At 36.4% G+C, this 27,153-nt stretch overlaps 1 protein-coding gene across 13 annotated transcripts in view; it reads right to left on the minus strand.

Moving 5' to 3' along the window:
- CFAP20DC (CFAP20 domain containing) overlaps positions 1–27,153 on the minus strand; it is a 237,477-nt gene that overhangs the window by 86,873 nt on the left and 123,451 nt on the right. For 8 of the 13 annotated variants that reach the window (XR_006214866.1, XR_006214867.1, XM_015538533.2 and 5 more), the window contains 6 exons: positions 20,876–21,040; positions 6,866–7,002; positions 6,020–6,182; positions 4,267–4,383; positions 2,996–3,115; positions 271–602 (listed from right to left, as the gene is read on the minus strand). Coding sequence is in view for 10 of the 13 variants with exons in the window: in XM_015538533.2 (XP_015394019.2) it covers positions 271–602; positions 2,996–3,115; positions 4,267–4,383; positions 6,020–6,182; positions 6,866–7,002; positions 20,876–21,040 (1,034 nt within the window). In the remaining 3 variants the exon portion in view is untranslated. Of the gene's footprint in view, positions 1–270; positions 603–870; positions 979–2,995; positions 3,116–4,044; positions 4,139–4,266; positions 4,384–6,019; positions 6,203–6,865; positions 7,003–11,005; positions 11,096–20,875; positions 21,041–27,153 lie in introns of those variants that run through there. The other 5 variants (XR_006214868.1, XM_007084374.3, XM_042979305.1 and 2 more) reach the window with 5 other exon arrangements.

Here is a 27,153-nt window from a genome sequence, read left to right on the forward strand (position 1 = left end):
CTGTGAGGCAAAAATTAAAGCGAAAAAACAAAAACAACCCCAAAACTGGTTTCCATAATTAAAAATGAAATTGGCTGACTGCTAATAAAAAAGGCAGCAATTTAGAGTTACCATAACAACCTGAGGCAACTGTTGACTGACACTGCAATCTGCTGCATTTTTATAAATAGCAGTTGATTTCTCCTCTTTCATTTCAACTGGTTTTAGCGCTCATTGGAGCTAATGGAACAACTGCGTTTTAAAACGACTGCACTTATCAAGCAGTGTTACCTCTTCGCTGCTGTCACCGCCATAAAAATCATCCTCCGATTCAGTGTCTCTCCTTGTCACACTGGTATCCTCTTTTAGATCCAAAATAAATGGGCACCCCTCTGGGGACAGAGTTTGAGTTTTTCCATGAGGTGCTGATCGCGGTCTTGATGAAAAAGTGAAAATGTTCTTTGGAACAGCCTGGGTTTCCTCTGCCAGTTGGTCACGTTCACTTTCCTTGCTGGCTTCTAGCCACAGGTGTGAAGCGTGGCGGGAGTCATCATCTAGAAGGAGAGACTGTCTGCTGGACGCCAAATGGGAAATGTGATCATTTTCAGGAAATATCCACTCATCTGACATTTGAAAAAGATGACAAAAATTAGAGGAGTGTTCCAGAAGTGTTATATTAGGCAGGTGGTTAGTTCAAAATTTCTTGTGTTGAAACAGGGATTTATTAAATAATGCAGAAGTCAAGGAATGCAATCTATCCACATCCTGTAACCTGCTAAACATTTAACCCCATAGATCAGAGCCTACAGCTATGGGCAACTCATTTGCACTTTCTCTCCATCTGAGTTGAAGTACCGGCCGGGAAATTTATAAGTCTGAAATAATTATCACCTGTCTTGCAGCAAGCTCTTTATAGCACAGCCTCATCAATTTGATATTCCAGGGGGGAGGAAATCTTCCAAATTTAAAAGCGTTTGAGTAACTAATATCTTCTTTTACCTGTAGGAGGGCAGGGCATTTAACAAGTTTCTTTAAATAAAATATCTGGGCATTGTTCAGATTATAAATCATGGAGGAGAGGAAACCATGAAGAGGTTAACAGGCTTTTCTTTTCCCTTTCACTGACTGAAGTGGGGGCAATTCATAGACTAAACTGAATAGACTTTTCAAGTAATAGTAAATCCACAGAAATACTTGTTAATGTGACTGGTGATTTCTGCTGGTGAAAAAGTTCTTTATGTTTAACTATAGGAGGGAATGTTTTCATACAAAAATCTTTTTGCACAACATTGTTTTTGTTAAAAATACTGAATACTACACCACTGAGATACATTTATATCAAAACTTTAAAAAATCTTTTAAAAAGTAGAGTTGATGTACAATGTCACATTAGTTTCAGGTGTATAACATAGTTTAATCTTTTATGTAACACTGAGGTAGATTTTTATAGCTATGATCCAGGCAAATTGGAACAAATATTTACAATGAATATCATTAAAAGCATGCTTATTTTCTTTAGAATGATGGCAGGAAAAAGTCACATTTTCTCAACTTAGTCTATTTTCCTTAAAATTTACTTTTTTCCCTCCTACATTATGTCAATGGTGAAAATCTTACAAAAATCTGCGTTCAGCAGAACCAAAATGTGGACATGGTCATTTTATCCTGACTCTGGAATCTGGCTACATTTATCTTCACAAGGAAAGTAACCAAGATTTGCTGACTTGAAACTCTAAAGCCTACATCAGGAAACCAACAAAGAAAAGACCTTTAATAAAAATAACATTAATGGCACAAATGAAATTGTATTCAGCATAATGTATTCACTGGTTGTGTAACTTAGCACTATCATTATATAACATAACTTGCCTATAGAAAGAGTAACAAATGTACATTTCTTAGGGAACTCCTACAAGGGACAAGGCTTTCACATTTTCTGTAGGTAAATGGCCAACAGCAGGCTGAATCTATGTCATCAGACCACATTCACAGGGGATGTGGAGACTCCTGGGTCAGTGTGCCGTGAGCAGGTGAAATAAACAGATTCACTGGGCTGTCCTCTTTGGGACAGCAAAGTCTTTCGCGTGGTGCTAAGAACATAGCACATGCTTTGTAAACTCTGTAGATGCTTTATTAATAAGTAAATGTTGAAAAAGATTTAAAAAAAACCTAATGTGTTGCATTACATACATGGATCCGTAAAGAAAATTGGAGGAAAAGATACTGGGAATCTTCATTATGTAATTAAACAACGTGCATGACCTATTGCCAAACATATTATTAACTGTCAAAAAGTCAAAGTCAAAGGAGTGTTTTTACACCAAACGGACTCTAATTATCTCACCGCCACATGCTTTTTTGGAATTTGTAGTTTTACCTCAAAGTATTTCCATATCAATTGTAATGAATAATTTGGTGTGTTTTCTTAGGAAAATATGTAAATTACTGTGTAATCACAATATTGCAGCAAACAAGATAAATGCAAGAATGATCACCTAAACATCTAATTAGTTTTTCTACACAGTCAGATTTATGCTAGAGACACTAATTGCGCCTAACATTTTAATGAAGGTTTCAACATTGCATAAATAAGACTGACAAACTACAAACAATTTTCATTTATTTTCCCTTTTCCCTTGCTCAGAACAATTCGCCTTTGTAAAAGTACCACACACCTGCTAGGCAAGATATGTTGATGGGCTCAATGTGCTAGACTCCAACCATCTCCATTATAAAGAGGATGGGGGACTTGTAACAATAGGTAATCTTTGGGGATGGTGATGATGTCATGTTAAAACTTTGGAGTTTCAAACTTTCCTTCTGATGCATTGAAACTTGAACATAAAAATACCCTTTCATCCCTCAAAGTCTGACATGCAAGTGGGGTTAAAAGGAGATTTATGAAAAATGACAGATTTTTAGCAAGTGACTGAATCACAACTTTTCAAAATGACTGGGTTTGAAATGTTCGACATACTTAGATTTTATTCATTATTAACGATTCTGGGGTGCCAACCTGCTTGATCAGGAGACTGTGGTGCTGGAGAGCTTGGGTTCATCTCTGCTTTCTGTTGGGACACACTGTTGAGGGGGGTTGTCGCTTTATCTTCATTCCTGTTATTTCCTGAAGAACAGCCTTTATTGGAATAAATATTTTCCACTATGTTATTTTTGATTTTTTAAAAAAGTTATTTTCAAAGAACACTATTAACATGGGGTACTTTTCTACATGACTATTGAAAAGCACATCAGAGGTGACAATACAGATTATATGCAGTTTTTTTTTTTCTTTTCCACTAGAATGTTTTAAAGATGAACTCAGCTGCATTTTTGTAGCGGTTCATCTTTAAACTCCTTGATATTTGCATGGGGGACATTTTAGATTTAAGTTTTACAATATGCAATAAAAGGAATTCCAAAACCCGTATCATTTTTAAAAGGTCTATATTTTCCCCTTTGGTTCCACATAAAATGGAGTGTGTTTACTTTAAATTACAACTCTTGCTGAAACAGACTCTTTTAAACCAAGCTCTTTCCTTCAGCATCTTAAGAAAATGGACACAATTAATTTTTCTATCATTTTATAAAAATAACACAAATCCTAACAAGTTGAATTTCAGCGTACCCAAGAACCCTACATTTTTGAGAAATTATGGTAGCAGATGAGTACAAGACATACTCTGGGCTTGACTCAGGGTAACTACTGCATGTGCAGACAAATCTATCCTTGCATTACCTCAAATCCAGTATTCAAAGGGATAACTATAATAGCCATCTAAATTTATCTAATGCTTTACTGGTTGCAAACAGTTGAAATTTTAACCTACATTATATCAGATGGCATAGAGTCAAGAGGGAGAGACAGTAAATGTAAAAAAAGATGAATATGCATATCTGAAAAGGGCTCAATTTAAAAAGAAGAGATATAAATGAAACATGAAAAATTACGAGTTAAGTTCAATTTTAGGAAAGTCTGCAGGAAGAAACCTCCCCTATCAAATTTGGGCCGTTTCTAAAAAACAGTAATTTAAGCTCATTCAGCCTTTGAGAGTAGAAAGTAGGAAGTCCTTTATTTCTGCGGTACTGTCTATTTAATCCAGCAAATCTCCGTTAGGGCTCTAGAGCAATTCTTTTGCAGAAAATTTGATTTCCATAATCCCTGTAGAAAAGATATTTATATTTTAAATGAATTGGTTCGTAATCCTTTGAAATTTACAACCTGCAGAGAGAGATTCCATTGTTCTGAATAATATACAGATATAAGATAGTATTGAATTAGGGTCGTACCTCGGTGTGCCTCTGTCCTTTCTCTGTTGGTGCTTTTTAATCGTAATCTTCTCCTGTTATTATTCTTATCTGCTGATGGTTCTTGAGGGGGATGTGGGTGCACAACATGCAGATCAGCTGGTATGTTTTCATATCAAAGAACAAAAAGCCAGAACAGAAAGTAGTATATGGTTTGAAATAACTCAGTAAATATAATTAGAGCCATAATGAGAATGTTCTCGTGTCATTTTGACATCATGCAAAGCTATATCAAAAGCATAACTTATTCCTTCATGGAAAATAGGTATTTATTCCTACTCCAATATTAGGATCATATGAGGCTTTCAAAATTACTAACACATTTTATTCTTGTAACATAACCTTACAGAGAGCTATAGGTAATTTGGTTAATGTTAATCACACAACACGCTGTATTAAAAAACATAAAAAATGGAACTGATAGCTAATACAGAAAAATAATTTCTTCCTTTAAAAGAAGAGGTAGATAAATTTCTAAAGAACCATGGAGAACTGAGATTAAACCTGAAAAATAATTCTTAAGTGTAATTTAATTATGTAATAGTAATAATAATAATACTCATAGTAGCACTTAATAATAACTGAATGTTTAATTTCTTGGCACAATATGGTGTATTTGACTGATTTTTCTTCTTGAATCCTCACAAAGACCATGTGAGGCAGTCATTACTACTATAGTGCCAGCAGTAATTTTATCCCCATTTTATAGATGAGGAAACTGAGGCCCACAAGGTTTGGGAAATTTGATTAAGGTCTCACAAATGGTGGTAGAGTTGGGACTAAATATCTGTGTTATTCATTTCTTTATCTCAGTTTTGTATTGCATGGGAAATATAGTCTGTAATAATGATCATTAATCTCTAAAGCAAATAAAATGAACACAAGTGCCCCCCTTTTCAACTCTCACAAAAGTCAGACATGCAAGAATGGAAAAACTGACAGTGAGTGGTAAGCCTTTGGTGCTGGTCTCAATCCTTTCCAATGATTACAAATTTCAAATCACTTTGCCTCTTTGTTAGCCATGAACCTTCAATCTATAAAATGGGACAAAAATCTCCTCTTCACCAACAGGGTTCTTTTTATATCAACAAGAGAAAATAAAAAGCACTTTATAAATGGAAGAGATTAGTTAAAAGATATAATTAAGAAAACTTAAAATGCAGGTGGAGTTCTCAAAATATAGTGACAGTAGAATGCTATATTATTTCCTTGCCAATCATCATAAAATAAAAACACAGGGTACTGTGGCAATTTGAAATAGTGGAATAAAGAGAATAATAGGTTCTAGATGATAATATATGTATAAATTTGAAACATACTTCAAAATCCGCCATCTTTTTCATTTTTATTTATTTAATTATTTTTTTTTCCATATTTTTCATTTTTAAATGATAATTCTCTGGATGTAAGATCTAGTCAAGAATACAACTTCGAATTTATCTTCACAAGAACATTTCTAACTGTTATCCCCTAGCTATCAAAACTTATGCCTGGTGGCTCAGTAAGTTAAGCGTCTGACTTCAGCTCAGGTCATGATCTCATGGCTTGTGAGTTCGAGCCTCGCATTGGGCTCTGTGCTGACAGCTCAGAGCCTGGAGCCTGCTTTGGATTCTGTGTCTCCCTTTCTCTCTGCTCCTCCCTAGCCTGCACTCTCTCTCTCTCTCTTTCTCTCTCTCTCTCTCAGAAATAGATACACATAAAAAAAATTAAAAACAAACTTATGCACGATTCTTACCATGAATAGGTACGGTCTGCTTTATTTGGCGAATATTTTCTTTATCTCTTTGCTCCTCCGACTCAGGTATCAGTGAGGCTGACATTTCTGCACTGCTAACACAGTTCTCTGCCATAGACTGTTGGCATGATCGGTTATTTCTGGACCCAATGGATCTTATTGTCTATAAGGAAAAGGAATTATCTGCACATTTTTAAATATGGGAATTGCATTTATTTCCTGTAGAATATACACAGATTAATAATATTTGGGCAACTAAAATGTGAGGAAAAAAAACTAGAGGAAATGAATAGATTAGAAAGTTGGTGGAGAGGAAAATTATAGTAGAAAATTGGAAAGGAATGGAAGGAGAAATATAACATGAGATAAAACAGAAGTCAAGCGCGTCTTCTAGACACAAGTTAAAATGTGCTTATTTGATACATTCCATCTTTAGTAGGTAGGCGGTGAGTTGAAAATTTCTGTATATGTCTGAAATTCGGAGGAAATTAAAAATAAAAATATAACATTTGAGAATCTGGTTGTTGTAAGGTGTCTGGTGATGATCCAATTCCTTTTTGAAGGAGAGACCATAAAATGTGCTCACATATATTTGTCTTTAAGTTTTGTGAACACAGTTAATGAAAAGAATACTCAGAAATGTTAATTGTGTTGATATGGCAAAAATAAAACAGTTTTGAGGTTTTTTTAAAAATCCAGAATTTGTTCCAAATTTATTCAAGCCTTCTGCTTTTGGCATGTAGTCTGTCTCCTTCTTCCCCAACCCCCAACCCCTGCACTGGGGAAAAAACCCTTCCCTTCCCATGCCTCTCACGCTTAGATGAGCTCTTCAAATCTTGCTCCTACCTCACTGGATATCCTCATGTTATTTCTTCTGCCAGAGAGTGGAGGTGGTCCAAGTACTCTGGATCCAAAGGCGATATGACAAACATCGTGATTTTTACTGGTACGCACACTGCCTGTTCCCTTGTTAATGAACTGATCTGTTTTGTTTAAGGAAGGCAATAATAGTCCATTAATGGATATAATGACTAGTACCATGTTGCAATGTTTCTGAAAATACAATCCAGGTGTCACATGATCCAAATTCCACTACAGGGCACTTATAAAAAATGCAGATGCTGAAGCCTAACATCAGATCTACCAGATCTGTAGAATTAGCATCTTAGGGAGGGGAGGCAGAAATGTATAATTTTAACAAGCTCTCCCAAATAGTTCTTATGCTCACAGTCATTTGAGAACCACTGCCACAAATATTTTGCCTCAAAAAAAGAGAGGAGGAGGGAGAGAAAAGAAAGAACAGTTACTAAAAAATACATCCTAGTAAGGAAGTAGTTTAAATAAAATTAAGTCAAGTGAACAAATATTTGATTGAGCACTCTCTTGAGCACATACTAGAGGTTATCAGGGACACAAAATAGATAAGATATACTGCTTGCCCTCGAGGAGTCTGGAGGGAGGTGATAGTACAACAGGTAACCGTAACATAAAGCAGACCAGTGGGAATGAAGAATAAGTGACCTCTTATACCTCAAATAATTAAAATTAGAATTACCCTACAATCCAGTAATCACACTACTGGGTATTTACCCCCCAAATACCAATACATTAATTCAAGGGATACCTGCACCCCTATGTTTATTGCAGCATTATTTACAATAGCCAAACTATGGAACTATGGAAGCAGCCCAAGTGTCCACTGATAGATGAATGGATAAAGAAGATGTGAATTATGTATGTATATATATATATATATATATATATATATATATACACACTAAGTTACTAAATATTATTTAGTGTTAAAAAAGAATGAAATCTTGCCCTTTGCAACGACATAGATGGAGCTACAGAGTATTATACTAAACAAAATAAGCCAATTAGAGAAAGACACATACCATATGATTGCACTCATATGTGGAATTTAAGAAACAAAACAAATAAGAAAAGGGGTCAGTAAAAAAGAGAGGGACAACCAAGAAACAGATTATTAACGACAGAGAACAAACTGATGATTACCAGAGGGGAGGTGGGTGGGGGAAGGGTGAAATAGGGGATGGGGATTAAGGAGTGCACCTCTCACGATTAAAAAAAAAGAAAAAGAGTAAGTGACTTCTTGAATGGACCTTGAATGACATAAGATTTCAAGAATGAAAGATGTGGGGTGCCCTAGACAGAAAAAAGTGTCTGAATAAACACAAGGAAGAGTGAACTGGTAGGGTATCCTTGGGGAATGAAATTACCAGTTTAGCTGGAAGGATGAGTTTGGGTCACAATGAACAGAGCCTTAAAATGCTAAGAGCCAATTTTAAATTTGGTTAGGCAACAGGGTATCATTGAAAGTTTTGTGGGAGAAAGAGAACAAATTGGTTTCACCTCCAGGATAGGGCAGATGTGATTACCAACCCTTGCTGTCTTTCCCTTCTGGGCATACAGCTACATTACATTTTGAGCCTTCTCTGCAGTTATATGGGTCATGTGACTGAGTTCTGGTTAATGAGACCATAAGAAGTGAAACGTGAGAAGTGTAAACTAATTCCTGGCCTCTAAAACCCCCTGCATAATCCCCAGTAATCTCTCTGCCCTCATCTCTTGACAAGATGAAGAAGATCCAAGGGAGGACTTTAAGGCTCCGAGAAGAATCATTGCATAAAAGGAGCCTTGGTCTCTGAATGACCACATGGAAGGCTGCTGGAGGAACTCCTGAATAGATGAGGCTGTGGGGCTCTTTGTGACTGTAGGTAGGCTTCCCGGACTAAAAGAGCAGGGGAGGGTGATGGTCCTTAAATCAAAAAACTGCCTGCAAGCTAGAAAGTCTTCTGCTCTGCTCACTTGCAAGACAGAACCAACTTGAATATTATGATGTCGGCTCCAAGTAAGTCCACGTTTGTCCCACAGTCCTGGATATACATGAGCTATTGGCCACTTTCTGTCTGATCTATTCCTTGAAAAAATTCCTGTAGTTAGCTGGGTGGTCTCTTTAGCCTCTGCTGTAGAGCTATGATTTTACATGTGCTAGAGTTAAAAACCACTCCCCTGAGAAGGCATGAGAAAAGGCACAAAAATTAGTGAAAGCATGCCACGCTTGGGAAGCTCCAAGTGTTTATTTAGATCTGCGTGGAAGCAACATGTGTGGAAAGATGGGTGTTCTGGGTCCGGTTTTGTGTCTGCAACAGATGAAGCTGAAGGGTTGGGCAAGGGTCAGATTGCTGACATGATATGAGAGAATGTTTGCTGGACAGAAGACTAAAATGGCTGGCAAAGTGGTTGAGCAGCTGTACTGTTTCAGTATTCTTCAAATTCTTGAAGCCCTGTTTGGTAGAAGAGAGATTCCATTTGTCCAAAGGGCAAGAACATAACTAATGAGAAGAATTTACTTCAAGGTTTTACTCCAACATAAGGAGCATCTTTCTTTAATTAAGCATGTCTGGTCATGGTGGTGGAGAATTTTCTGTCATTTTGAAGGTGTCCAAGCAGAAGTGTGGGAAGCTATTCTGGCTGTTCTGAGGCAGATTCAGATACCAGATGACTTCCTACTTTCCATTTCTACTTTCCATTTCTAGCCTAGTCCTCTCTTCAGAGCTCTACTCCTTGTCTCCAGTGGCCTTCTTGCTCAATTCCTTTTCCACGTCTCCAAGATGCTTCCAACAGAAAACTTGGTCTAGAGTACGGCACTACAATCCATTGAGTTTGAACAGTTAGGATCTGGGTATCATTCTTGACTCCTCCCTCTACCTTCTCCACAGCCAATCCATGTCCACTTCTCTGTACTGCCTCTGCCAACACTGCAATCCAGGCGATCATCATCCCTCTCCTGGATGATTGCAAAGCCTCTAAGTGACCTACCATGTCTGTTCTGGCTCCCTGTCCCATGCCCTCTCCAAAATGCAGCCAGAGTGGTCTTATGATGGAGGCACTCCTTTCCCTCAAAACTTTTCAATGGCTTCCCTGCTGCTCTTAGGATTAAGAAGAAAGCCCTTAACAGTAGCTGCAAAAACCTACATGTTCTTGCTTCACTTCATACCTTTCACTCTCATTTTCTGCTCTCTCAAAAGACTGGCCTCCTCAGCTCTTCCTGCCTACCAGACCATTTGTGCATGCTGTTCCCCATGGCTAGAAGGCTCTTCCAGTACAGGTATTCCCATAACCTTTCCCTCACATTAATTTAAGTCAAAATTGCCCTTTTACATGTGTTTGTGGGATTCTCTGATAATATATGCTTCAGTAGATATAAACTCAGTAGCTCACTTCTTCACCCCTGAATTGCTAGTCTGGTGCCTGACATGGAGTTATAGATACTTGCTGAGCAAAATGAATAAATCATTAAATGTAATGAATCAAAGGGATGTTGGATTAAATGACTAAATATTTTTTTTTTAACTTATTTTTGAGAGAGAGAGAGAGACAGAGAGAGCACAGACAGAGAGAGAAGGACAGAAGATCCAAAGTGGGCTCTGCACTGACAGCAGCAAGCCTGATGCAGGGCTTGAACCCACGAACCATGAGATGATGACTTGAGCTGAAGTCAGACGCTCAACCACCCAGGTGCCCCAATGACTAAATATTTTTAACTTTGGCTAGAATTTCAGTTTTCATTTTAAGAAAAATCTGTCTGTGAACTGAGGACGAAGACTGGATAGGACTGGACAACTGCCAGGATATGGGGGATGAGAAGGATCAACAATGACCAACACACATTGATAATTAAATGAGTGGTATGGCTTTCAACAGTAGTAATGTTATGGCACTACAATCAGATGCCTACTCAGATTACATGTGAAATTTTCTAGTGTTAGCAAATAGATTATTGGTTGTATGTACATCTGTGTTTTAAAAGTCATTATAAATATCCATTTGGAGTTAACAAAACCCTGTTAGCCTCTCAGGACCAATAACAGAAAGAAATGACACTCAAATCCCAGGCCAATTGGAAAAATTTGTTATAGAATCTATCATCGTTTGTACCTTTTGTGACCAAGTAGAACAAATCCTGGACTATTGATTTTGTTCTCAAATGTGGATTTTCCCCAGAAAGAGCCACTGAGAGTCCTGAATGTCATGGGAGTTGGCTTGGGCCTACATGGAAATTTTCAGTAATCAGAATAGGAGAATTTTTTTTTTTTTTTTTGGAACTTCCAGTCATGGGAACCATTAGGAATGGGCATATTTTTTGCATATCTTTCTGTTCAAACATCTTATGGGGCAATTTCCTTAATGTTTTTTCTTACTCTTCATATATATGTTCCCCCCAATTAATTTAAGCTCCTTTGAATAGAAAGGCCATTTATTTGGTACTGTATGTATCCCCACCTGTGGAGCCCAGTACAGTACATGGTAGACAATGGATAAATCTCACCACAATTATAAATAGCATTCAAGATTAAAAGGAAGATTTTTTTAGGGGAGGGCATATTTAAAAGGTCATACTGATATAGTTCCAGCTTTAATTCAACAAAATGTACATATTAACTAGTTTGTAGGTATTTAAAAAAATTCCTAAATACCTTGAATTTTTTAGAGGAATATCTTGCTTAGCAGTAGATATCCAGTGACCATTAAAGGTATACCTAAACTTCATATGATACAATTTTCTAACTCACAGAAAGTTAGATATGATCCTCATCTATAGGGTTTCTTTAAAGAGTAATCTATCACTACGCATTTAAATTTAAGTCTATTTTCTAAAATTTACAAATGCTAGTGCATGTTTTTCACAAACCAAAGTATATCAATACTCTCCCATTAGGTTATCTCCTTAGTTAATAGACTCAACTTTTTGGTACAATTAACATATATACATTCTTAAAGCCTGTTTCATTTTAGTAATTCTATTTATAATCATTGTCATGATTCTCTCTGTAAATATGTATCATGCTATTTATCTACTGTAAGAGAATCCTAATTAAAACCTACAAGGGAAAGTAACTTAGACTTTGGTTTCTAAAATAAAAAGTAAAAGGGACAAAGTTTCTATAATGAGAAAAATCTTAATAAAAGAACACTACAAGCAGAAACCCATGCCTTTTGAATTCTAAAGGGAGCTCTTTTAAGAATGATATCAATATGCACAATATAAGGTTAAAAATCACGATTAGATTAAAGTCATGCTCTAGGCGTTTCATTTTCTTGAGTTTGTGGAAAATGAACTTGGTGTAGGTCAGAGATGTTACCATTAATTATTTTGCTATTTTATGAGGGGTACATGCCTTTGTAGTTAGAATATAAAACCTGAGGGTCTACTCTCTAATTGTCTCTTAGAAAAATAAACATTCATTTTTGTCTCAAGATACAATGTTCTAATTATAATAGTCATTTAAGTTTGCAGGGTTTTCAAAGCTTAACCAGAAAAACTTGCTGAATTTTCAACTCTAATCATTGAAGGGTCACGCTCAAGACTTACATCTATTATCTAGCAATCAAATCAGAATTAAACTTGCTACCAGAATCCAGACCTTGAATTGGATTAATTTTTATTTTATTACATGTGCACTGTTATAAAGAATGTCAAAAATACAAAAAGGGCTGTTCTGTGGAGCAATATTATTTTAGACAAGGTGCTTAACCTTTCTAAGCCTCACTTTCTTTCATTAAGATTGAGATAATGACAGTGCTTAAGTTATGGTGCTTTTGTTAGATTGTATGAAACAATGCATGTAACATGCCAAATACTGTGCTTAGTAGGGACTAAATGGTTAGTAAATATGCTATTAATATATTACATCTTGAATAGCATTTAACACTTTACAAAGTCCGTTCATAATCATTTATTTATTCCTTCATTCACCTATCCTTTCAGTAATGATTAGGCATCTGCCCTGGCCAGCCGCTCTAGGCACAGAGTAAGACAGGGAATAAGATGAACACATACCTCCTTCAAGGAGCCCACAGTCTCATGGGGGAGACAGATATTACAGCAAGTCATTCATAAATAACTACATGATTACCAGTGTGATAAGAGGTGTGCAGGAAAAGTTCAGAAGGTTATTAAGTGTATTTAACAGAGGGCTGGTATCTAGTATTGGGGTTAGCGAGGAGAGACATTCAACTTGGAATCTAAAAGATGACGGATATGATACGTACATAGCCTCTGTGCAATTTCCAATCACTTGTGATATTATCCTATGTCCTCCGTAGATGAAGAAATGGAGGCTCATGATGTTCAGAGATCTGTCCACACAGAGCAGGGGCTCAGAACTCCAGTGTCCCAAGGCTTACCACACACGATGCTGCCCTCAGTGGGCCACGAGGGCATTGCAGGGGATTCTTCCCATGTCCGCTATTTATTTTCTGTGCAGTTTTGTGAAGACATCTGATGAAACACTTATTTTGCTATCTGAAAAGTGGGTCTGTTAATGCCTGTATAGGTAAGTACCAGAACTTTAAGGACATGATAGTTAATGTATGTGGTGAAGACAAATGGGGTTTATGAGGTATCAAATATAGAATATAATACTGTAATATCCTTTTTCAGAGGAATGAAAGTAGGGTGTGGGGAGAAGGACAAATGGAAACGGAAGTGGGTTCAATGCCAGGCAGGTAACACATATGTGAAAGGCAGGCACTTACAGAATGTGAGGTGGGGGAAGTGTGGCTAATTTGAGAGTGCACATCCTATGCAGAAAATTTTATTTCAAAACTCTTTTAGACCAGCTGGGAGGACTGGCAGTCTGTAAACTCTGGAAGCATGATGAAAAGACAGGTAGGTAGGTGAGTGACTAAAGCAGGGAAGGCCTTAGGTGATGAAAATCACTCTTCAATTTTTGCAAATAATTAATACCAGTATTTAGCCATATCTCATTAATAAAAAATTTAAGACATTTTTTGAAAGGCAATAAAACACATTAAAAACTAAAATTAGAATAGCTCTTTCTCCACTAAACTTGTGTATGACCTTAGACAATGTCATCTGTGTGTAAAGTTAGGCTATGGCAACAAGATAAAAAGCAATAAAGCACAAGATATTACTTTTCTTCACAAACTCTTAATTTATTAAAAAGCTATCAATGGCCTAGTTTTTGGTGTTTACTATTAATGAGTAAAGGAACATTTTCAGGGAAACCATTTTATCATCTCAGGAAAACTTTCCATTTTGAATAAAGAATGGAGCTTATACATAACACAGGCCTTAGTACATAATTTCCATCATTTGGCTTTGGAACTAGGACAGTTTCCTGTAATATGAGAGAAGGCTCCCCAGAAATTGCTTAATGGGAGTGAGTAATTAAGAATGCATCTCTAAAACAGACTGCCTGGTCAATCCTAGGTCTACCACTCACTAATTACTTTATCTCTGTGAGCCTCAGTTTCCTTATCTTCAAAATGGTGATTCTGATGGTTTCTACACAAAAAGGTGTATCAGAGGATTAAATGGGATAAATGATGTGTGATGGCTAATTTTATGTATCTATCACCTTGACTGGGCCACAGGGTGCCCAGATTAACTATGACTCTGAGAGTGACTGTGAGGGCAAGTTTGGATGAAATTAACATTTGAATTGGTAAATTCCGCCCCAAGCCCCATGGTAGGTGGGCATCATCACCCAATCCATGGAGGGGCTGAATAAAACAAAAAAGTGGAGGAAGGGAGAATTTGATCTCTCTGCCTGACTCCTTAAGAAGTCTGCAGCTGCCCTCCGACTGGCACTTTCACTATCAGGTCTCCTGGTTCTCAGGCATTTGGGTTTGGACAGGAACTATATCATCGGCTCTTCTGGGTCTCCAGCTTGATGACTGCAGATCCTGAGACTTCTCAGTCTCTAAAACTGCGTGACCCAATTCCTTATGATAGGTCTCTCTCTCTTTATTCTAAAACCTAATGGTGGAAGTTATCTATCAAAGCCTGTATTATATGTAAGTTGTATATATGTGTGTGTTCTGTTTCTCTGGAGAAACCTGACTAATACACTATGTAAAAGATATAGCAAAAACTCACTAAATATTAGTGGTGATGATGATGATGATTTGCTGCTTAATATACTCACCTGCTCAAATTATATGGCTAGCATCACTCATTGATCACTTAATTCACAAATATCTATTCAGTTCCTGTAAGTGTTAAAGACTGAGCTAGGTGCTAGGGATACTAGGACCCCTGCAGTTTTGAAGCTCACATTCCAGTTGGGGACACAACAATAAGCAAACAATTAAGTAAACAAAAAGATACCAGGTAAGGATAAGTGCTGTGATGGAAACGAAAGCAGAGTGATGTTACAACAGAGAGGATGAGGACCTTGATGATTACAGTCCCAGGTTCACCACTATGTGAACTATGTGTAAAAATGTATGTGAGCATAATTCATACTAATACAGTATAGGTTAAAATACATATTTCCCTATTATATCATAAAGAAATTTAATATTTAACTATATACTTAAAAGATTTTATTTTGTCACTACTTTTGGATTTACTTCCCAATATATATCTTAAATGAAAATACTGACATTAAATAAAGAAATATATTTTAATTTTATAGCAATTCTCTGGGTTTTTCAAAAGACAGAAAAGCATATAGAAGAAACTAAAAATGTCTCATAATTGCTCTAACATAATACATCTAGTAATATCACAAATCATGAATTAAGAAAGTTAAAATTCTCTAAAGGGAGGAAGACATGAGAAGTAAAAGTCTTATCTTCCTGCCCCTAGCCTCTACTAGTCCTCGTTCTTAAAGGTCATTGTAAATTTTTTTGTATTTCCTTAAAAAAATGTATGCATATACCAGCATTCCTAGGTAGCTATCTTATTTACTTAAGTCAGTGGGCTCATACAGAAATAGCATCCTATGTTTCCATGCTTCACTGACACAGCTTTGAGACCTTTCCAGACCATCATAAGCAGATCAGGTCATCTGTATAGCTGTATCCATAATATCTTATTGTCTGGGTATTTAATCAACTCCCTACTATGCACAGGTTTTTATGATAACCCATGCTGTAATAGACATCTAAAGGAGAAATGGAAAGGTTGGAACAAGTCAGTCCTGCAAAAGTAGCACAATTATCAAATGGATTAGATGTGTTTTTCACATTTAATATTGTAGTAATATTTGGTGGAAATATCACAGAAAAATTAAAATTCACTCTATGTATGATTTGTGATATTTCTGCTGTTAACGAATTTCACAGATACTGATCAATACCCAGACTAAATTCCTTTCATGCTTAAAAATTTTTAATGAAGGAATATGACCAGTTATGCCTTATTTTTGCTAAAGATGGGGAAAGAGGATATATAATTCAAATGTAAGAGACAGTGGAGTTTACTCTTATTATCAGACATTGGATCCAGAAATTGTGACATCTCTTTAAACCAATAATCTTAAGACAAGGCTTTACTGAAAGTGTGAGTTTAAAAAATTGTTTTGTTTTTTCCTGGAGTCAGGATTCAAATCCTTCTTCTTTTAGGTTCTACTTTACAGTGAATTTTGTTACCTGATTTGAATTTTGCTTTCATAATGTGAAACCCAAAGAAGAAATTCTAATAAGGATCTCACCAGTGCCAACTATAGTTAGATGATTATTTCAGGGTTGTGCTAAATGCATTAACTTACCTATGTGCAACTGTGCTGTGAGATAGAGATGCCAGTCTCTTCTTATTTAAAAAAGGAGTAGAAGCCCACTAAGACCTCCGCTGTGGAAAGGAGGGTACTTGGGAAAACTGCATTCTAATTTTTAAGCAAATTACTAGTTTTGATTTGTGCTTAGTGGACCATTGCATCTTGTCATTAGTAGCCGAATGCTCAACTTCAATAACCAGACAGATTCTCTGGTTCAATTAAACTGGGGTCCCATTAATGAAAATAAGATCATTAAAGACCCCACAATTCTCTGCAGGCTAACAGTCATTAGCTAATGTGCACTGGGAACTGACAAAGTGAACAGAGCAGAAGTGTGGGAACGTTGGCTTTTGGGAAACACAATTATCTTATTAATTTTATTAGTGCTCTTGATCAAGTTATGTGACATTCAGCAAAACGCACTCTAAAGTGGAAGCTTCAAGGTTTCCTCTTTTGCTCAAGGGAACATACTAGAAAGCATCCATAGGAAGCAACTACTTCTTTCTGTGGCAGCTTCACTGGGCTCTCAGTGTGTGCATTTATAATAAAAAACACAATTGGCATGAGTACTGTACAGTCAATTATAAGAGCACACAGTAATTTTCTCATGCAATTCAAAATCTCATCATGGGGAATCCATTTTTCAGACAGACACAAAAACAAATAGTTAAAATGAAGAAATATCTTCTGGCTTTTCCAAGATTAGAAAGTCTGCCCTTGGGCATTATTCATTAGCTGCACCTTTCAAATAAAATATCTTATACAGAGAAGAATAATTATAATTATATTCATTTATAGTAAGTTTCAAAGCCCACAAATGACAAAATTAGCAACTGCAAAGTATTTGTAGAAAGAGAACCACAAAGTTCAATATACAGTAGCCTCCTCCCATCCCCAGATGATACGTTCCAAGACCACCAATGGATGCTTGAAACTATGAATAATGCCAAACCACATATATACTGTTTTTTCCTATACATACATACCTCTGATAAAGTTTAATTTATAAATTGGGCACAGTAAGAGATTAACAACAATAACTGATAATAAAATAGAACAATTATAACAATATACTGTAATAAAAGTTACATGAATATGTTTTCTCTCAAAATATCTTATTGTGCTGTACTCACCACTCTTATGATGATGTGAGATGATAAAATTTCTACACGATGAGATGAAGTGAGATGGATGATGTAGGCGTGTGACCTAGAGTTAGGCTACTACTGGCTTTCTGAGGATACATCACAAGGACGTGAACCACAGTTGACCACAGGTAACTGAAACCTCAGATAAAGGGAGACTACTCTATTTTCAAGTAATCTTAGCTGCCTTGCATGTGCAATGGGATTTACGTTAAGAGGAACAATCATAACCCTTATGGTTATAAAGGAATAGAAATTGGGATTCACAGGGCAGGAGAAGTTTGCTATTAGATGATGATTATTAATTTTCTGTATACATGACTCAAGTTGACTATTACTATCAATTGAGATCCCATTCATGGAATTTGCAAAATATATACTAATATCCTCTTCTACAAGTTAGGATCAAATACGGCCTACGAAAAAGTTTCTGTTTAATTATAAGATTGAGTTAATGATGCAATTGACATTTACTCAAATTCCTCTTTAATCTCAGGCATTACATGTGTCCTTGAACTTTAAATTTAAAAAAGATACTAAAAAAATCTGGATATAGACTTGCGTTTTCATTTAAAGACATAATTAATTCTTAAAACATTAAGCCAGAGAGATAAAAGAAAAACGAGTATTCACAATTGCTCTTATATTTGATAGGCTTTACAGCTTAGTCATTACTGTTACTGAAAGCATTCACAGCCTATCAGATACAGATAGAGTGTTTGGTTATCAAAAAAAAAAAAAAAAAAACAACACTGTAACTCATTTCATTCTGTGGTGAATCTTCCATTAAGATTGATTTGTGACCTGAGGTGTTTACAGCAGCTGTCTGGTTAGTGAGATCTTTTTCATCCATTTATGTTTCTGTCTATCCCTGCCCCCCTTAAAGATAGTACCTATAAAAATACACAATTTCTCACAACCTGTGCCCTGTGCTACCAAAATGCCTTGCCTAAAGTTGGCAATTATGGAAGCAGGTGATAGGAACATGGGGGTTTATTACGTCTTCACTCCACTTTTCTGGAAGTTTGGAAATTTCATAATAAAGGGTTTAGGAATATAGTGTCTATTTACACATAGTCCCCTGACAAGGTTTAAACTGAAAAAGTTACAACATAGGTCCCAATTCTCTAGGAATATACAATTTAGGACATGTAATGCTGATGATGATCGACATACAGAAAATATACCAATAATAAATAAATCCAGGATAAATAGAGAGTGAAACAGTCCATTTCTGTAACTCCTTCATTTCATCATGCTAGCTCCTTTCTCTGGATTCTACTTTGACCTCTCTCAAACTTTGACCCTGCTCTTTTCCCCATCTGTTACCTGGGAATCAACAAGTCCCGCCTGTGTTTCTCCTGTAGCATTACTCAGGGTCATCACTGACATTATTTGCTCAGATGGCTGTAAAGACATCTGAGTTGTATTTCTTAATCTCTGGTTTTACCTGACTTAAAGATTCATCTTGAATCTTGATGTCAAATTCATCTTCCTAAAAAGGGCATTACTGTGTCTCTCCTTTAGGACAGTAGGAGGAGAATACTCTTCAGGTATTCTTCTGACCCAGCCATTCAGCCTTCGGAGGCCATTCTTCATACTTACTAATCCCTCAGAAAACTCACCCATGCATTTTGCTATCTCCTTGTCTTTGCTTAGTCGTCTGCACCATCTTACACTTCCATAAGTCTTATATTTATTTATAATAAAAATTTATGCAAGTATTGATTGAATACTCTCAGGACCTACTTCTTTCTCTGTAAGTGCCTTATTATGACCATCATTTCACTTTCCTCAGGATTACTTCCATGTGAGTGTCAGCTGAGCCACAGCTTTGGATGTGTGATCCAGTGGTTCTCAACCCAGGCTACACATCAGAATCACTGAAAGCATTTAAATATCCATCCAAGGCCAATTAAGTCAGAATCTCTGGAGATGAATCACAGACATTAGGAAAAAATAATTTTTTTTTTACATAAGTTATTTTTAAAATGTCCCAGATGATTCTAACAAACAGGAAGATGAGAACCACTCAGCTGAAGAATATTAGGTTTCTTTTTTAAAAAATTTTTAATGCATTTTTTTTTTTTTACCTTTGAGAGAGAGAGAGAGAGAGAGAGAGAGAGAGAGAGACAGAGAGAGAGAGAGACAGAGCATGAGCAGGGGAAGGGCAGAGAAAGAGAGGGAGACACAGAATCGGAAGCAGGCTCCAGGCTCTGAGCTGTCAGCACAGAGCCCGACCTGGGGCTCAAACCCACAAACCGTGAGATCATGACCTGAGCTGAAGTTGGATTCAGCCGTTTTAGGCCAAGAAACAGCAATCCCCAAATATGAACGTGTACAAGCCCACAGAGAGTGGTCAGAAAGTCACACATGGGGTATGAGACATGAAACTCTAGAGGAGGTTGGGCTAGGGGAGGTTGGCTTTGTGTGAGTTCCCAAGGGGTGTTTCATTTTGTCTTCTAAAATGGTGGGAAAGGGCATTAAAGGTCTTTAATCAAAGAGCAACAGGATCACATTTCTTTCTTTTTTTTTTTTTTAATTTTTTTTACATTTATTTTTGAGAGACAGAGCACAAGTGGGGGAGGGGCAGAGAGAGAGGGATATCCAGAATCCGAAGCAGGCTCCAGGCTCTGAGCTGTCAGTGCAGAGCCCAATGCGGGGCTTGAACCCACAAACCGCGAGATCACGATCTGAGCCGAAGTTGGACGCTCAACCGACTGAGCCAGCCAGGCGCCCCAGGATCACATTTCTATTTCTACAGTCAGAAAGATAATCCTGACAGCAACGTGGAGATTAACTGGGAGGCTAGGGCCACGGTGGGGACCAGATCAATGAAAGTAGCAACAGGATAGAGTTGGAGACAGATTGTTTAGGAGGGATAATTGGCTGGGCTTGGAAGCATACAGGAAAAGGAGAGGAATAACCAAGGATGTTTTGATTTGGTATGTAAAAACCGAGAAAGTATTTTAGTTGCTAAAGAGAAGTTTACAATGATTTATCACAGACACGGGTCGATGCTGGAGTGACAGTATTTAACTTCAAGCTATAAAGCATCATTGCAGTGCGGTTTTTTTCCGTTTTGTTTTTTTGTTTACTTATTTTTTTGGTCTTACAAATAAATATGCTTATAATTTAGGTGTCTGAGTGCATACCTGATTCTGCTGAATTCAGGGGATGACCTCCAAATTTTATTTCGGTTTGGCGGAGCTTAGTCATGTTTAGCAGCTGTGTGACTTGTGGAACATCTGTTGTCAGCTGGCAGCTTCGAGGAATAATGTCTGTAGGTTCATTGGTTGGAAAGGGAACCCCATATCCAGCTGAAAACAGAGGCAAACATTCATTTCCCAAATGTAAGTCATTTTTGCCAAATGGACATACCTTATAAATGAAACCAATTAAAGTAAAATATTTTTAGAGTATAACTCTGAACGAGTTACATGACCTTACATCCTCGGCTTTCTCATCTGTATATGAGTGTTGTAATTGCACTGCTTCCCTTCTAGGACTGTATGAAATATTAAATGAGATAAGGTGTATAACATACACAGCAGGTTCGGAGACTTGTGCAATAAATGAGAGCAATCACTGAATATATTTTACACTTATGTTTCAATACTAGAAATGTGACTCAAGAAACGATCTAGTTAGGGGCGCTCTGATGCAGATTTCTGGGAGTATGCTGGCTCATTCATATGAGATCAGTACACGCAATGACATAATTGAATAAGTACCTAGAGCCCCTATATGAATAAAGCAATTTTTTAAACTTTTTTATACTGAAATAATTTTAGATCTATGAAAGTTACAAAAATAGTAGAGTTTCTAATACTCTTTACCCAGCTTCCCCTAATGTTAACATCTTACCTTTTAATACTTTCAAAGACAGAACAGTTTGTTATTATTAAAATAGTATTTTTATTACTGTAATTTGTATTTCTAATGAGATTTGATATCATTCATATATACTTATGTGGATATGCAAATTTTCAGTTTAGTAAATCTTCTGTTCATGTTCTTAACTCATTTAGGTATGAGAATATTATTTTCTTATTTATTTGTACGTAGGACCTCTTTTATGGCAGAGATATTAAGTCTCATCATATGTAGCAAGCAGGAATTATAAATTGGTATTAGCATTACAAAAGTAATTTTACTATATGTATAAAAGGCTTTAAAAATGTACATGCCATTTTACTGAGTAGTTTTACTTTACAAATCTATTCTAAAGTAAAAGAACATCAGAAACCCAGATGAAGATCTATATAAATAGGTGTTTATAATTTCTGAAAAATAAACAACTTGAATTACCAGTAAAAAGCCACAAGAAATTCTATTTATGAAGATGGCTTAATGATAGGGGAAAGACTTGTGATAGGAGGTTAAATGAAAATAATATATATAAAACTCTAACTCTACTGTAGAAAATCAATAAATAAAATGTGTGAATGGCAAAAAGGCTAAAATGAAATATACCAAAGTGTAAAATAACTTTTGATGGTTTAGCTTAAGTGTAGCTTTTATTTTCTTCTACATGAAAATGTCTATAGGTATTTAATTTTTATAAGTAAAATTTCTAATTTTAGAATTTGGTGGAAAAAAATTGTGCATGTATATGTGAATGTAAGTAATAAGAAAAATTCAACCAAGCATCCCTTGAAAAACATCTTATGTAAGTATAAACTCTAACCACATTTATAAAGGCAAATGATGTTAGGTTTATATGCACCCAAGTCGTGGCAGTTTCCTAATTAGATCCTCATGTTCTAATCTTGAAAAGGAAATGAATCATTTAACTAAAAACTTAAATACCCATCAACAATGTAATGTAATGTAATGTAATGTAATGTAATGTAATGTAATGTAATGTAATGTAATGGTTTCTAAGTGTCCTAAGCTCCAGTCATTAAAGATGCAGTAGATTTACAAATCTTACTTTTCAGGTGTTCTTTGTTGGTCCATTTCTTATTTGTCATTGACATTTAGAAAATCAATATAAAGTAGTTGAGTAAATAAACTCTCGAGATAGAAAACATTTGGAAAAGTAAATAAACTAACTCCAGATGTATATCTGACATATCATTCCAAACTCCTCTGAGGTAGAAAAAGGTCATTTCCACAACAATGCTAATATTGATAAACTAAGATTTTATATTAAAAGAGGTAGAGAAGGCTAAAAGGCCCTGAAATAAAATGCTGCATTCTCAGTCACATAATGACAAGTCATGGAAACTTGAGCTTGTAGGGACTGCATGGATGGTATAGGGAACAATGCCGCACAAAGTTTGAAATGTATCTCAAACAAAATCTGAGTTTCCAACTAACGAGAAATAAGCAGCTAACCCCTGGGAATCAAAATTCGAAGGCAGAGACTATTACAAAACTCCGCCTGAATTTTACAGGAATGTGGTTGACATGCAAATCAGATTTCACAGTAAAATGCTGTGTCATCTCTCCTTTCTATGTACCTAGTCTCCCTTTGCACCCATGATTGTCTCACTATTTATTAGATTGTTCATCGAGGGAAACTGTGGGCAGTATAAAACCTGAAATAAAAGGCAAAATCAAAGAAAAACTATTGGTTTATTATTTTAAAATAAAGACTATTAATAAGCCCATTTACCAACTACTGGCTCTCAAACTTTGTGGAGGAATACATGGAAAGGACCTTTAGTCTCATTTTTGTGAAACCAAACTATGAAAGAGCTTCACGACCTGGGAGTTGGATGTTCTGATAGACTGGAGTGGAAGTTAACTCGGCTCCCCACCACCCAGCTCACCAATAAATATCCCTTCTCCATGCCCAATTTCTAGGTCACTTATTTTTTTTAGCATTCATGGCTTAATTAAAAAATAAGAATTCTAAAAGCAGCATAGATCCTACATACAAATTAAATAGCGCTAAACTGTGAGTACATAGAGGGCATGGTCTGCCTTCATTCATTCATTTATTCGTTTTATCATTTAGCAAATACTTATTGAGCCTCTCCTATGTGCCAGGAGCTTATCTAATGGCTGGGAATCTAGCCAGAGTGACCCTGTCCCTGGTCTTCTTGGAAACTCACATCTAGTAGGGAATATGTAATAAATTATACTATAAATAACAATTTAATTGTATTTTGTTAAATGCTCTGAAAGAAAAGTTCCAGGTGTTATGAAAGAGGTAATGGGTCTCAGGGAAAGTCTTTTATAATAAGGAGACATTTAAGCTGAATCATGTAAGATAAGCAGAAAGTGGCCAGCTGAAGTAGATGGAGTGATCATTCAGGTGGAGGGAACACAGCATTTGAAGACTCTGAAGGCAGAAGGGCTGTAGTGCATTCTAGGAACTGAAAGAAAGACAATTCTGCCAAAGGATTCTTAGTGTGGGAGAGAGACCAATGAGAGAATCCCGATGGTGTATCACCATCTGGCTCAAAGGGGATGCTCAGTAAACGGTCATGATGAAAGCCCCTTAAAACAGCTGACCTAGATTACAAACAGCTGCCAAGTCCTCCACTTTTCATCTTTGGTTTTTCTTTGCTCGGCTATATCCTGAGAAGTATGCCATGCACACATTCTTTCCATACCCCATCTTTCTCCCCAGATGGCAGATAACAAATCAAGCTGGTAATCAGACACTAAGGGACCAGGGACTATCTGCATTGTTCTTCCAGACAAGTTGTATCTTCTGTAACAGACTGTGTACGGAAACATGCAGACTGCTTGATTAACTTGGAAAATGACACAAATTTTAAAGTACTTTTGCTAACAAATCTGAAAGAAAACAATGTTGGCTGGAGGGGTCAGCTCAAAACGGCAAAATGGTACATGAAGGAGAAGACTATGAGAAAACTTACAGATCTGCTCATGCAGCATCAAAACACAACCAGATGGTGGGTTTTTTGCTGTCTTTTGCTCCCAGTATGAGTTAGAATGTTTGAGTGATTCTGTAGCCCTGTTCGGCTTTCTTTGGCCATAATGCCATCATAAAATGAATCATTCTATAGGCATTGAATACCATTGATGAGGCTCTTAGCTAGCTTTAAAAATTAGTCATCAATTTTAATATATGTATAAAGCTCTTTGTGCATTAAAAATCATCACCCCCATTTTATTGGGGGGAATGTCTTATAAAATAGTGACATTTACTTAATATTTTAATGTTTATTTATTTTGGGTGGGGGAGGATCAGAGAGAGAGGGAGAGAGAATCCCAAGCAAGCTCCAGGATGTCAGTGCAGAGCCTGATGCAGGGCTTGATCCCACCAACTGTGGGATCATGACCTGAGCTGAAATCAAGAGTCAGATGCTTAACTGACTGAGCCACCCAGGTGTCCCTAAAGTAGTTAAATTTATAGATGTATCAGTTTCTGAGTTCTCCTAATTCATATAATTTAAATAAAGATTAATTTCTTAATAGTTCAGTGGTCTCAAGACTCAACCATATTCATCTTATTTATCTGAGAACAGCCTGTAGTACCTAGCACAGTGATTTTATATATAATCTCACCTCTGAAACACCAGTGGGAGCCAAGTAGAAACTACAAAAGTCTCTAACTGACAAAATATTTGTCTTAAGTTTGTTTGGGCTGCTATAGAACAGAACACCATAGACTGGGCGTTTTAGAAACAGCAGAAATTTATTTCTCACAATTCTGGAGTCTGGGGAGTCCAAGATCAAGATACCAGCAGATTTGGCATCTGATCTGGGCCCTGTTCCTATTCCTGGTTCAGAGACTGTTGTTTTCCTACTCTTACCTCACATGGCAGAAGAGGCAAGGGAGCTCTCTGGGTCTCTTTTATAAGGGCACTAATCCTATTCATGAGGGCTCATGACCTAAACACTTCCCAAGGCCCCCACCTTAAAACACCATCACATTGGGGATTAAGTGTCAACATATGAATTTTAGGGGGACACAAACATTTAGTCCTTAACCATATTGCTACAAAGTCTGTTTAATTTTTATTTGTTCATTCACTCATTTGCCACGTAACTGTCAGATTTTCTCTGGGCATGGCAGAGGTTTGAATCCTGCCCTTATGGAGCTCACTGTATAATGCAGAAAGATATTAAGAAACAGTATAATATAGTGGTTAAAAGCACAGCTCTGAATCAAGGCATCCTGGGTTCACATTCTAGTTCTATCACCTATTAGCTGTGTGACTTTGGCGTGCTAGTTTACCTTGCTGTGCCCTGGTCTCCTTATCTGTAAAACATGGATTAAAAAAATAATGCTAAACTTATAGGGTTATTGTGATGATTAAGTAAGTTAGTGTATATAAGGGCCTAAGAACAATGCTTGGTACATATAGAAGTGTTTATTTTCAATAACAAAGACTTATGTCAACTATTTCATTACAATGGACACAAAACCACCATGTCTTAGCATGTGGTTTTTATAATAAAAGGTCTTGATGTTTAAAGGGGTAAATAAGCCTTAAGTACACCAGACACTTGGCTATCCTGAAATGAATCATGCCCTTAGTTTTTTTGAAAATGTTTTGTTGATGGGAAATACACATTAATATAAAATTAAGCATTTTAAAGTGAACAGTTTATTGGCACACAGTCCATTTACAATGTTGTACAACCACCACCTTTATATATATAGTTCCAAAAACACATTTTCATCATTGCAAAGTAAAATTCTTTACCCATTAGCCAGTTTCTATCCATTCCCTCCAACCCCCATCCCTGGCAACCATTCTATATGGATTTATCTATTCCAGACATTTCATATAAGCAGAATCATACAATATGTGACTTTTTGTCTGTGTGTATGATACATACCATGTTTTGTTTATCCATTCATCTGCTGATGAACATTTGGGCTGTTTCTGTGTTTTGGTCATTGTGAATAACAGTGCAGTGACTATGCATGTACATGTATCTGTTTTCCATTCTTTTGGGTATATACATAGGAGTGGCACTGCAGGGTCATATGGTAATTCTGTGTTTAACATTTTTAGGAACTGCCAAACTGTCTTCCATAGTAGGCGGATTCCAATTTCTCCACATCCTTGTCAACAGCTGTTTTCCATTAAAAATAAAAATTATAGCCATCCTAGTGAGTGTGAAGTAGTATCTCATTGTGGTTTTGATTTACATTTCCCTAATGACTAAAGATGTTAAGCATTTTTTCATGTTTGTCAACTATTTATATATCTTCTTTGGAGAAATACTACAGTAGCTAAGTCCTTTGACTATTTGTTAATTGGTTGTGTGTATTTATTATTGAGTTGTAAGAGTTCTGTTAGATATATGATTTGTTAATATATTCTCCCATCCTCTAGGTTGTCTTTTTAATTTCTTAATAATGTCTTTTGATACACAAAAGTTTTAAAATTTTAATGTCCAATTTATCTATTTTTAAAATTTTGTTGCTGTGCTTTAGGGCCAGTCATATCTAGGGATCCATTGCCAAATCTAAGGTCATAAAGATTAAGTTCTA

The sequence above is a fragment of the Panthera tigris genome, chromosome A2 (assembly GCF_018350195.1).
Source record: "Panthera tigris isolate Pti1 chromosome A2, P.tigris_Pti1_mat1.1, whole genome shotgun sequence".
Classification (NCBI taxonomy): domain Eukaryota; kingdom Metazoa; phylum Chordata; class Mammalia; order Carnivora; family Felidae; genus Panthera; species Panthera tigris.